This window comes from Convolutriloba macropyga, chromosome 2 (genome assembly GCF_964194025.1).
Source record: "Convolutriloba macropyga chromosome 2, txConMacr16.3, whole genome shotgun sequence".
Classification (NCBI taxonomy): Eukaryota; Metazoa; Xenacoelomorpha; order Acoela; family Convolutidae; genus Convolutriloba; species Convolutriloba macropyga.
The window spans coordinates 38092700-38105126 of NC_134469.1; the positions used below are offsets into that span (position 1 = coordinate 38092700).

General features: G+C 33.4%; 2 protein-coding genes across 2 annotated transcripts in view; one reads left to right on the top strand and one right to left on the bottom strand.

The window, feature by feature from the left end:
- Positions 1-12427, bottom strand: part of LOC142358644 (equilibrative nucleoside transporter 3-like) — a 502369-nt gene that overhangs the window by 154305 nt on the left and 335637 nt on the right. The gene's annotated exons all lie outside the window — the stretch shown is intronic.
- Positions 5058-12427, top strand: part of LOC142334894 (uncharacterized) — a 58131-nt gene continuing 50761 nt past the window's right edge. The window contains exon 1 of the mRNA XM_075383221.1: positions 5058-5112. Within this exon, the coding sequence (XP_075239336.1) occupies positions 5097-5112 (16 nt within the window). The 5' untranslated portion in view covers positions 5058-5096. The remainder of the gene's footprint in view (positions 5113-12427) is intronic.

Genomic DNA, 12427 nt, shown 5'->3' on the forward strand with positions numbered 1-12427 from the left:
GTTTTCGGACATTGGTAGCTTTTCGGTCAATGACCTATTTTTGAATCCACGGCTAATCATTCATTGACCTTAACGGCATAGGTAGCTTTTCAGTCATTGACCTATTTTTGCATCCGCAGTTTTGCGGTTGTCGACTTTTTTGGCACAGGTAGCTTTTCGGACATTTGCAGCTTTTCGGTCAATGACCTATTTTTGCATCCACGGCTTTGCATAGGCGCTTAAACATGGTGTTCAGTGGCTCTCTGTCGACTTTGAATTAATGTATAGATGCTTCGCAGCAAGGGATTTAGCCTAGTGGTTTGAACGTTTTTAGAACTCTGATCGAACTCAACAGACCCCGGTTCGAATCCACCTCGCAGCGCTCAAAATGCATGCAAAACGCTAGGCTGCATGTTTAAGGGACGCTAAAACATGTGAAGATTAAACATGGTGACATAGCATTCGAGTTAGAATTAATATATAGATACTTGAGTGCGGTGATGCACTTCTTTCTCTCAATCCCTCAACTATACGAAAGGAAACTCGGTTGTCTTCAACTTAAGAAAGCTTTAATTCGAAATCAGAATTGCACTTTAATTGTTAGGGAGTCTAAGCAGGTGCAACTACAGTGAAAACGGAACAGTACTGGATTTGCATAAATATCTTTGAATTGCAAGCCTAGTGTGCTTACTTTTTACACCAGCTGGTCTTAAACTCTCGAACTTGGGCGTCTTTTATAACCCATTGTCATGTTCTTTTTTGCTCTTTAAGGCTCTAGCTAAGTATACGTTGAACAAATAGAGCTTCTTGTCAAGCTAGTTCAAGCTTATCTTATGAACAATTTACAATAAGTTGTTCTCTCTCAACCTTCTAAGAGTCCCCCTTAAACTCAGCGTCGTCTCTTTGAAAAATTGTAACTACCTTGTCTCACTTTTGCGATTGACCTCGAAGACTACGGTCTTGGCTCATAACCTATTAGGTGGTCTAAGTAGGCGCAACTACTGCAAAAATGCTGGCTCAAATTCAACAGTGCTGGATTTGAGACAGCATCTCTTACTCGCAAGCCTATTGTGCTGCACATTTACACTAACGGTTCATAAGCTCTTGATTTTGGGCACCTCTTATAACCCATTCTCATGTTTTTCTTGCTCCTCGAGGGTTTTTTTTTAGCCAAGTATAGATTGAACAAGTAGAACTTCATGTCAAGCTATGTCCAGTTTATTTTATGTGCAATTTACAGGTTTTTCTCCTGCAACCTTCTGACATTAATATACAAAATAAAACAAACCAAAAACATTAAAAATTCAATCTTTTTCATGCAACTTTTTCTTTTATCACGCCCAATTGCAGCTTCTGTTTAATTCTAAGAACTTGACTCTTGCGTTGCTAATATTATCATGCGTAATTTTTACTGAAAATAAATTTTAAAAGAATGCTTTAACTTTTTCAAATGTTGTCTATTTATTCCCTTTTGGTTAACATTGTCATTTTACACTCCATTGTCTCATGGAAGTCGAACCGAACCGTTTATTTTACTTTTTTTAAAAAAACAAAAATTTTCAAAACGAGGGGTTTTGACGATCCTCTAAATTCTATATTGCTAGTCGATTGCTTGCATGGTGTGAGGATTCTCAGAGCCATTTCTTTATTTTAAAAATTGCTGTCAATTCTGGTTCACATTTATTTAGGTGCCGTTCTTTTGGAAATTGTTTTGGAAGTGTTATATTATGATTCTGTTGCGTTGAAAAATAGTGTTTTGAATCATTGCTATATACATAAAACGAAAAACTTAATGGCCGACAGCTTTTAACAGTATGGAACTTCCCCGCTCTTATTTTCTCATTACAAATGAGTCTCGTAAAATATTTTTATTGTCATTCAAAAATAATTTTCTTGACCTTGAGACCTTCATAATGCTACTTTTATCCTTAACCTTCACTTAAAATGCACAACAAATTTGGTCATTCTTTTCACAAAGTAATGCCCGAATCAATTGACCTCTAATATACGACCGACGCTAAACAAATGATGTCAGGTTAGTGCAATCAACCTGTTTAAATATCACTAAGATATTTATAAGATGATCAGACGGATAAATCAAACAGTGTGTTGATACAGAGTTTTCATATAATCTGAGGTTAACGATTGATTATTTGTCAAAGCATTTATTGTTGCTAAAATTATGACAAGCGATTATTGACCGAAAAAGAGTAAGGCCCCTAATTGTTTGTACTGGAGTGTTTTCATGCCTTGGGTTGTTTATCAGCCAATAAAAACAGCGACATAAATTTACAAACTAAACAACTCACAAAACCAGTTCGCATTATCGATCAAATTGGTCATTCTTGTTAAAATCTCCCCTGGTTTATAAACGCAACGATTGGAATAAAAATGTTGGTCTGCTATTTTCTACTAACAATTTTCTGTGCGACCGGACCAGCTTCAGCTGTCATATCAGCTAACTATGGTTTCCACAGATCCATAGCGTCTAAGATGACGTCATTGATAATCAATGGGCACCCAGTGGCGAACAGACCATTCTTCGCCAGGGTACGTCACTTGAGAGACAACAAAAGATGTGGAGGTGTCATTATTGACAGGATGTGGGCGCTAACAGCGGCAGAATGTGTTCACATGTCTCTACACTTTGATAGACTTGCGACTGATTTTTAAAAAATTCATTTCTTGACAGCTATACCACTATATATAACAATCAAAGTCAGATCAAATGAAATAGAAACTTCAGCCCTAAAAATCAGTATCGCGTGAAAAAAAAAACTAAAAAAAGAACGATCTCTCATAAATAACGGCTATCATACCAGTCGAAAAATAGACACTGGTTTTGATCGTTATTGTAAGAAACGGTCAATTTTTATGATTTTTGTGTTCAAAATTTCATAGACATCAAATTTAGTTAAAACTTTCTTTTGACAAGATTTGTTCACTTTGTCCTCTGTCGGACTTGATCAAATGTGCATGGATGAAAAGATAAATGCAACTAAAATAAGCCAAACACGAGCGACTGACTATATGGACGAATCTCTCTAAAACAACCAGCAGAGTTGCTTTGATAGTAACCTCTGGTAAAGAATGTCACTTGGGAATGAAACAAAAGCATATCAAAGAAATAATGAAAAAAACACAGTGAAAAATGCGGAACCGTGTCAACCAAAACTTCATTGCCTCTCACCATTTTCTCTTCAGTCTTCCCAAAATTCCAAAAAAAAGAGCATTGTGCACTTGAGAGTTGTATAAAAAATCTACACTCTCACTATCGTTTTCCGTTCATCCCTATCTTTCATGGAAAAGTCCAACATGAGAGTAACCAAATATAAATTGAAAAGTTGTACAAAAAGAGCAGCGAGAATAAAAAAATCTAGGAGTTTTGTTTGTTAGCAACTCATAAAGAAATCTGTTCTACTGTTTTTTTGCGGCAAACCTTCTCACCTTTAAAAAATATTTCCCTGATTTCATATCTCAAAGTACAATTCCAGTATTACTTTTAAATTCGGGTTGATGTGTTCTTAGAGAAAGTTTCGGATTTTTCCTTTTGGTGTCAGAGCTAGAGTTGTTTGGGAAAAACAGATACTAATCAATAATCAACTTATTCGCTTGTAAAAGATCTTTGCAGCGCAAATTGATCGTGGAAATTGAATCGGTGGACAAAAGCAAAAAAAAATAAAATGTCTTGAGCATAAAACAATAAACTTCCTCTATCTACTTATAAATGATGCGACTTTGCGTTCTTTGCAATTCCCAGTGAACAACCATTAGTTTTGTAAAAAAAACAATATTAAATGCAAGAGATAGCACAAAGGGAGTGCTTCTTTTCTTGAATAGAAAACTGACCATTTCAGCACTTTTTCAATGCAAAAAATTTTGAGCTAGTAAAATATTGGTTGCTGCTGCAGTATTTGCATTGAAAATACAGATCAACAATGTCAAATCATCAAAAAAATGCACTTTGAAATTGTCATGTATTTTCTAAGCAAGTGAGAATTTCAATTATTTTAATGAAAAAAAGACAACAAAAATTGATAGCACCCTCATTTACTTTTGGTCAACAAGTAATTTTCTCTGCTGGGAAGGAAAAAAAATCTATTTTTATTGAAACTACTTAAAGCTTACACTCTTTGCAATACGGGTCCTCGCCATAACCTGACATGAAATGATATTGCTGATATGAACTGACTTAAAACTTTTAGCCCCTCAGCTGTCTTAGAACAAAAACATTAGCGTCAGACGTCGATCTACAAAAAGAATTCTATCAAAGCATCCAGCATATCTCATTTTTTTCATACAAAATTTTTGTAGTAAATAACAAAACAAATTTTTATCTCGTTAAACTTCACTATAATAAAGGAATCGAAACCCAAACCGGAACTACGCACACTATCATTAAATCAGTATTCCGATTAAGAAAATGAGCATAGGAATTGCAATAAGTTTTTTCTGATTGGTTTGAGACGCTTTCTCGAAAAACATTAAATTTAAGCTGAAAAGCGAAAGTTATGGAAAAATCTACTATCTGCTCTAGGTTGAATTTGTCCTTTTCACGAAACTTTGTTTGATTACGGCCAAATTACACGACTAGAGTTGTTCATTACAAAATTTCCTCATTTTGGTCAATAAAAAGAGTCATTTACAAAAACTCATGCAAAGATTGATAGTCTCAACTGATAATTGTTATGTTTTTTTGAGTAAAACAAGCTGTTCAGGTCAGCAAAGCTGAACGATTAGTTATTGGAATTAATTGAGAAGCAAGTAATGCGACTAAACTACACAGTTTCACAAAAGCTAACTGCAAAAACGTAGTATCTGGACAGATTTGAAACCCCTGAAGCGAACTGATCTGTGTAGAGTTATCTTTTTCATAAGTGGGAGAGCAGCTGTTGCAAAGTTTTGTTTCATTATGGACAGAAATGTGAAAATTTACAACGATAATGAATTTTTCACAGTCAATCCCGATGTTATCGTGCACGATCTTTATACCTTCACTATACAAAGATATGAGCGAATATTTTTACTATTTAGTCAAAATTCAGCCTCATGAGGGGCAAAGTGACTAAACTTTAGACAATTGCTGCTAAAGTAGAGTCAATAGTCGCAAGTCTATTATGCTCAACAGACACAGTAAGTCTCCCTTTCTGATTATTCTACGTGATGTTTCCTTGGCAAACTATAGAATTGAATTATTCACTTTGGTTAAAGCTAAATTTTTTCAGGAAAAACACGACTTGCTAGCTCTGCCTTTACTCTGACGCCGTTACTTCAAAGATTTCAATGGTTCTCGCAATTGAGATAAAATACAGCTAAGTTTCAAAATGTTAAAACTAACCGCTACCCAAATTGAGATGAAGATCAAAACAATTTTGAGCCACAGTTGTAAAGTGGCCAAATTTTGACCAATTGTGAACAATTTTTGACCGAAGCACAATTGCTGTAAATAGTAAAAATGCATAATAGTCTATGCAGAAGCGATATTTGGCCAACACTTTGGCCGTAGCGCTTTCCAAAACCTGATCAGAGGTCTTTATCGTAAAAAAAAATTGCGCTAATTTGCATAATATCTTTTTCTCTTTGCATCGGTGATATCTTTTCTATACTATCCTCAGAAATAAATCAGAGAAAGAAAGGATCATTAAAGACAAACAAGGCCTGCTAAAACTTGATCAGATGAATCTAGAGTCAGCTATAATCAGAGACAACTTCAGCGGTGCAAAAGTCACATGAAACACGGACGTGATTTGTTCCGTAGCCTGGCCGGGTGCAATAGTGCATTATGATAAAAAAATAGTGGCTCTTTGGGGCCCTTTGTAGACAACGGTTGCAAAATTATTCACGTGTTTTCACTTTCTACGTCGGTGCTGTCTACGGTGAAAAATCACACTGTAACCGTGGATAGCAATGTCAAAAATGTATAGATTTTGCCGTTCATGATCACAGATGACGATCCAGAATTTTCTAAATTCCACATTTTTTTACCGAATCTAAAATTTTTTTCTCAAAATTACAAGGAGGCTCGGTAATGTGCGTTCGCACATTAAGTTCCGACCCCGCTCATCTACATTTTTCACTTAATTGTCTACCAAATGAGGAAGAGATAAAAAAATTAGCATATCAACATATCGTCCAACAAACTACTAATAGAATAAAACAATCTACTCTAGAGGGCCTATGAGACCTTTGGCTACCATAATAAGACTAACAGAAAAGACGGCAAAAAAAAACAAATAGTTACAAATATTAATTCCGACCAAAAGTCCTTGTGCATTTTTTTGAAAACCACTAATAACCAAATCAAAATGGCATCAGATTAAATTTATACTAAAAAGATTGACTGGTACTTTTTTGGAACAAAATATGGGACTTTTCATCAATGCGACTTCGCAACAAGTCGACTAGAAATGAGCAAAAAAGGCAAAGTTTATAAAAAAAATTGCTTTAAAAAAAGAATTAAATTAGAACGGATTAGGAACATTACGCATCAAATGAAATCAATGAGAGAGTCTTTTATATCTGAATAGAGAGCGATTGAGGTCTTTCATTATCCAGGATATGTCGTACGACTACAAAAAGAACGACAAATACACGCAAAGCGAAAAATTTGCACGAAAAATTATGCACAAAAACGATGTCCCCCCAATAAACTAAAAATTAAGCTGATCACCAAAAACAATAAAAATTGTCGTTTGCTTTTTTTCACAAATGACAACATTTATAAATCAAATGACGCCCATTATTGTGATACTATGAAAAGGAAAAACCTACAAAAAGAGGGGCAAATATGCAAAAATATTGAAAGTTGGTTTTATGAAAAATGGTTGTTCCAAGAAGAAAGGCCAATTGAGGAAAATCAAACCTTTATGAAAAACAAATTGTATTTCCATAGATTATTGATGGGAATTGTATATAGAGATGCTTATCTACAATTTAACAGAAACAAAAATGGCAGATCTCCAAAATCTGTCTCTTTTTTTTTAGAAACAAATATTTACAAAATTCATAGCCAACAAAATCTTTTGATTAAAAGAATAGACAGTTTGTCTTGCCACTACTTGGAAAACTAATTGCAATTGTTATTAATGAAAGTAAATCATAAGACTATAAAATAACATTAAATACAAGCTGAGCTAATAAGTTTCACAAACAAATTTACGAAACCACAGTTTGTAAGCCATAACAATTATAAACTATTAACCGCGCCAATAAAACATCTTCATTTGCGTGTCCTTTGATCACCATAACGTCTTTTTGTAAAACGACTATCACAAAATGACAGCAAAAATAGCCACAAAAACTGAAAAGTATCTAAAATTCACAAAAATCTTCTGAAACAAATTGTCGAAGCCCTGAAGACATCATTTAAAACGTCTAAACATCAGAAAAATTATTGTTTGATTCTCCAAAACATTAAAAAGAGCTCCAAAATAACGAGGCTAATTAACGAAAATGATACAACATTGTAAAATACGAAAAAAACTCAAACCACAACAAGAAGTTGAAGAAAACTACTACTCTTTTCTTTAATTCGAAAGTCAAAACAACCATTAGCTATTTACCAATATCAATTTTTAGGTTCAATTGTTTATCTATGGTTGGCCACTGAGAACTTTAATTACACAATATTTGGCATATGACAACAAAATAAGAACAAATAAAGGGCAAAAATAAAAGACTCTACCAATTTTTGCACGAGAACGGTGTCGCAGCCCTTCAAGCCATGTGCTAGGAAAATTAAAAACAATTTCAGTTTCAAACGTTGAAAATTTTTTTCAGTTAGATTGTTAAATAATGTGACAATTTACAAAAAGAAACAAAAACAACCGCGAAAATGGGTAATTGTGCATAAAAATCAGAAAATTGAGTATGAAAAATTGTAGTAGCAAAAGCAAGAAAACCTTCTGTTAAAACAATTGGCCACAACATTAAACTGTATTCTATAAGGAGGAAAGGTTGACCTGTTCAAAATTTGACAAGTTCGAAAATTCACCGAAATTTCCTTAAATCAAACTACATTCAATAACATAAGAGACATAACGTAACAATCAAATGAATAGAAAAGGTTTACTTGCGCCTCTTGAGGAGAAAATTTAAATATCTGAGCGGTTAAACTTAAAATCAGATTGCAAAAAGAATAACAATTGAAGGCAAAACACAAGAATTCAGATATATTTTACTAAAATTTCCTCAAAGCCATCAAAACCCTTTTGGTTCTCTGAAAACAATCTGTAGCTACATTTAGCTTCAAATTTACATAAAAAGGAGTTGTTATTAAGGGAGCCGTGAATAAAAAATTATGTCAGTATTTAACATTGAAAAAAAAAGCAAAAAATTTTGAAAAAAGGCAGCATCAAAATAAAAACCAAAAAGTCTCTGATTCTAAGAATCCATGATATCATCGAACTTCTCCCTGATTTTGTCGTGCGCCCAACAAACCGACCAAGTATTGTAAGTGTTTGCAATTTTGACCAATTGTTGAGTGGATTTCTTCAAAAATTAAAAAAAAACGATGCATTTTGAATAAATATGGAGTCAAATCTGCATAAAACGGCAAAGCTTTAATTCCAGAAGACTTTCATACGGCACTTAATTCCAACTAGTGCCTTTTTTGAGATTAGGGACTGTGTTTTAAAGTTTCTAGGTCACTAAGTCTGGCAAACTTTAACAAAGTACACCAAAACAGCATATTTTGTGCCAATTTTGATGAAAAATGTTTGAATTTTGAAAATTTTATCGAAAATTTTGGGCTACAAAACCTCAATCAAGCAATTCAGCAAACCAAGTGTTCCAATTGTTTGCTATTTAGACCAATTTTTGAGTGGAATTCTTCAAAAATTAAAAAAAAGGATGCATTTTGTATAAATATGGAGTTAAATCTGCATAAAACGGCAAAGTTTTAATTCCAGAAGACATTCATACGAAACCTAATTTCAACTAGTTTTCTTTTTGAGATTAGGGACTCTGTTTTAAGGTTTCTAGGTCACTAAGTCTGGCAAACTTTAACAGAGAAGACCAAAACAGCTTATTTTGTGACATTTTTGATGAAAAAGTTTTGAATTTTGAAAATTTTAGCCTAAAAAACCTCAATCAAACAATTCAGCAACGATCCTCTATCTCTAGTGAGAACAACAACACTCTGCCGACAAAAATTTTAACTTATTTGGAATAATATTGGCGAAATTGTGCCAAATTTTAGCAAAAATTAATGAAAATGTGAACAAAAACAGTCGAATGTTCACAAAAGTTTAAACCTCGATAACTCCCTGTAAAAAAAGAAAATCATAAGAATCTTTTTAATTCCGTTTTCTACGCTGGACGAGTTTTTAATTGATAACACTCACAATTCTCTACGATGAATATATTGATCGGCCAAAATTGACTGAGTGGGGGTTGGAACAAATAGTAATTACTTGAGACCAAATATTGGTTTATTTTTTTCTTGTAAGCCGTGGTATGCGAAGCTGCGAAACTGCTTATTGTCTTCTTAATGTGAAGTAATTAGTATTGTAATTTTCGTAAATGAATCGCTAACAAACCTTTTTTTTCGTTTTGGTCTAATTGATCTGTATATAGCTATCGCTGAAATTAGATGCAGTAACAGTGGCTAGAAGTGATGGTATGCACAACAGTGACAGTGAGCGCGGTGAGTAGTGACAAGAAATTATCACTGTTGTCCACGCTTGCTCATAAAATTCCTGAAGGACAAATGTCATATACCTTTCTAATTTTGAAGCACCTCTGAACTAACTTTGCTTTTTTAAGAAACATGTTTTAACATGATCAACATGGTAGGCAATTACACTTATAATGTGTAGGCACTTACAAATTGGAACAAATTATCGTTATGAAATTTATCGTACTTTTTGCAGCGTCAGGTGCATGAAACCGTTTGATCAGAAATCGTTCGTCTCACCCTGAAAATTTGGATAAAGGCAATGGTGCTCATTGAAGTGAACTGCACGAAATGTTGATCTATTATCGATTGGTGCATTTTACAAAACCAAATTGTCAAGATATACCAAATTATTCGCCCAGAAAAAGACCTAAACCCAAAGACCTTTTGTAACAAAATAACAAAAGTTTCAACGAATTTAATTTTTAGCTAAATTTTAAACTGAAAATTGTGATAGGTAAAACACAAAAGAAATTTTTGAAAACCTGCAATACTCTATGATAACTATGAGTGAAGATTTGGTGTATTATTGAAAACAACAAATCAATTTTTTGCTACTTGTACAAGAAAACAAATATTTAAAAAGTGGCTGGAATTTCTCATCGTATATTGACGCCCAGTGCAGAAAGCGCTTATATTTTGTGTAATTAGTTTTCAACAAAGCAATTAAATAGCCTAAAATGGAAAATACTTCCAAGGAACTATTATTAGTAGTTACGTTTGAAGGTGAGGGCATAAAATTTCAATCTTTATCTAGTACACATATTTAAGTGCCAATAGTAAAAGTATTCACTATCATCAGTTTAGCAACCGATAAAAGTTATATGTAGAAATTTATCTTGAGTTTTCATGTTTTGATGTTTTGTGGTGTATATTTCCCTGTTAGTTACGGAAATTTTCTCGACTGCGCTTCCACAGAAACTATTTTGCGGCAAAATACAATCCATTTTTCCATATCCACTGACTGAATTTGCCCTCTAGGGCACTGCCTTTTCATCCGCAAAAATTGCAAGTGCGTTTCGAACGGACGTTGAATTAAGATAGAAAAATGAAATCTGGTTAAAAAAATGAGTAAATTTAGTTAAAAAAAAGGTAGCGTGAGTAGCAACAAGACATTATCTCTGTTGTCCACGCTTGCTCAGAAAAGTCCTGAAGGACAAATGTCATATAGCTTTCTTATTTTAAAGCACACCTGAAAAATTTTTGTTTTTTTTTTAGAAACATGTTTTAACATGATCAACATGGTAGTGAATTACACTTACAATTTGGAACAAATTATCGTTATGAAATGTACTTTTTGCAGCGTCAGGTGCATGAAACAGTTTGATCAGAAATCGTTCGTCTCACCCTGAAAATTTGGATAAAGGCAATGATGCTCATTGAAGTGAACTGCACGAAATGTTGATCCATTATCGATTGGTATTTTTTACAACTCCAAATTGTCAAGATATACCAAATTATTCGCCCAGAAAAAAACTTAAAACCAGAGACCCTTTGTAACAAAATAAGAAAAAGTTTCAACGAATTGAATTTGTAACTAAATTTTAAAATAAAAATTGTGATAGGTGAAACACAAAAGAAATTTTTGAAAACCTGCAATACTCTATGATAACTATGAGTGAAGATTTGTTGTATTATTGAAAGCAAAAAATCAATTTTTCACTACGACGTCTACATTCTGATGACCTTTAAGTTTTTTTTTATAATTTTAATATCGTTCAAAATTTTGAAGAGGTTTTTTTCCTTGAAATTAGAAAAAAATTGAAAAAATGACCTAAATCATGTGTTGGGAAGGTGCAAATAATGGTGACATTCACTTCCACCACATCCTTCTATTATTGTCCCAAGCATTAAAAAATTTGTAATCAAGGTCTTAAGTTACCTTATTCAGCAGTGAATCTATAAACTGTGTACTTTATAAAATTTTTGTTAAACTCATTAGATAGTTAAAAAGTGAAAATAATTCAAGATTTGTTGTGAGTAGCAACAAAGTGATTTTTTTTCGACGCAATTTTTACACAAAAGCGTTTCAACACAAAAGCTGTTTCAACTGCGTTCGAACAAGAGGCCTATTGGAAAGAAAACAGATCTTCAACAGCGCATTTGTTATGTTTTCATTATCTTTTTCTGTTAGAACTATAATCATATTCGCCCCGTGTCACGGCAAAATCTTTACCAGCGTCTACCGGTACAAGAAAACCAATATTTAAAAAGTGGCTGGAATTTCTCACCGTATTTTGACGCCCAGTGCAGAAAGCGCTTATATTTTGTGTAATTAGTTTTCAACACAGCAATTAAATTGCCTAAAAAGGAAAATGCTTCCAAGGAACTATTATTAGTAGTTACGTTTGAGGATGAGGGCATTCTAGTATGAGGTCTTTATCTAGTATGAGGTCTTTAGGATGAGGTCTTTATCTAGTACACATATTTAAGTGCCAATAGTAAAAGTATTTACTGTCATCAGTTTAGCAACCGATAAAAGTTATATGTAGAAAAATCCCTCAATTTTTATATCTTGAGTTCTCATGTTTTGATGTTTTGTGGTTTATATTTCCCTGTTAGTTATGGCAATTTTCTCGACTGCGCTTCCACAGAAACCATTTTGCGGCAAAATACAACCCATTTTTTTCCATATCCACTGGCTGAATTTGTCCTATACGGCACTGCCTTTTCATCCGCAAAGTTTTCAAGTGTGTTTCGAACGGACGTTGCATTAAGATAGAAAAATGAAATCTGGTTTTAAAAAGTGAGTAAATTTAGTTAAAAATTTTG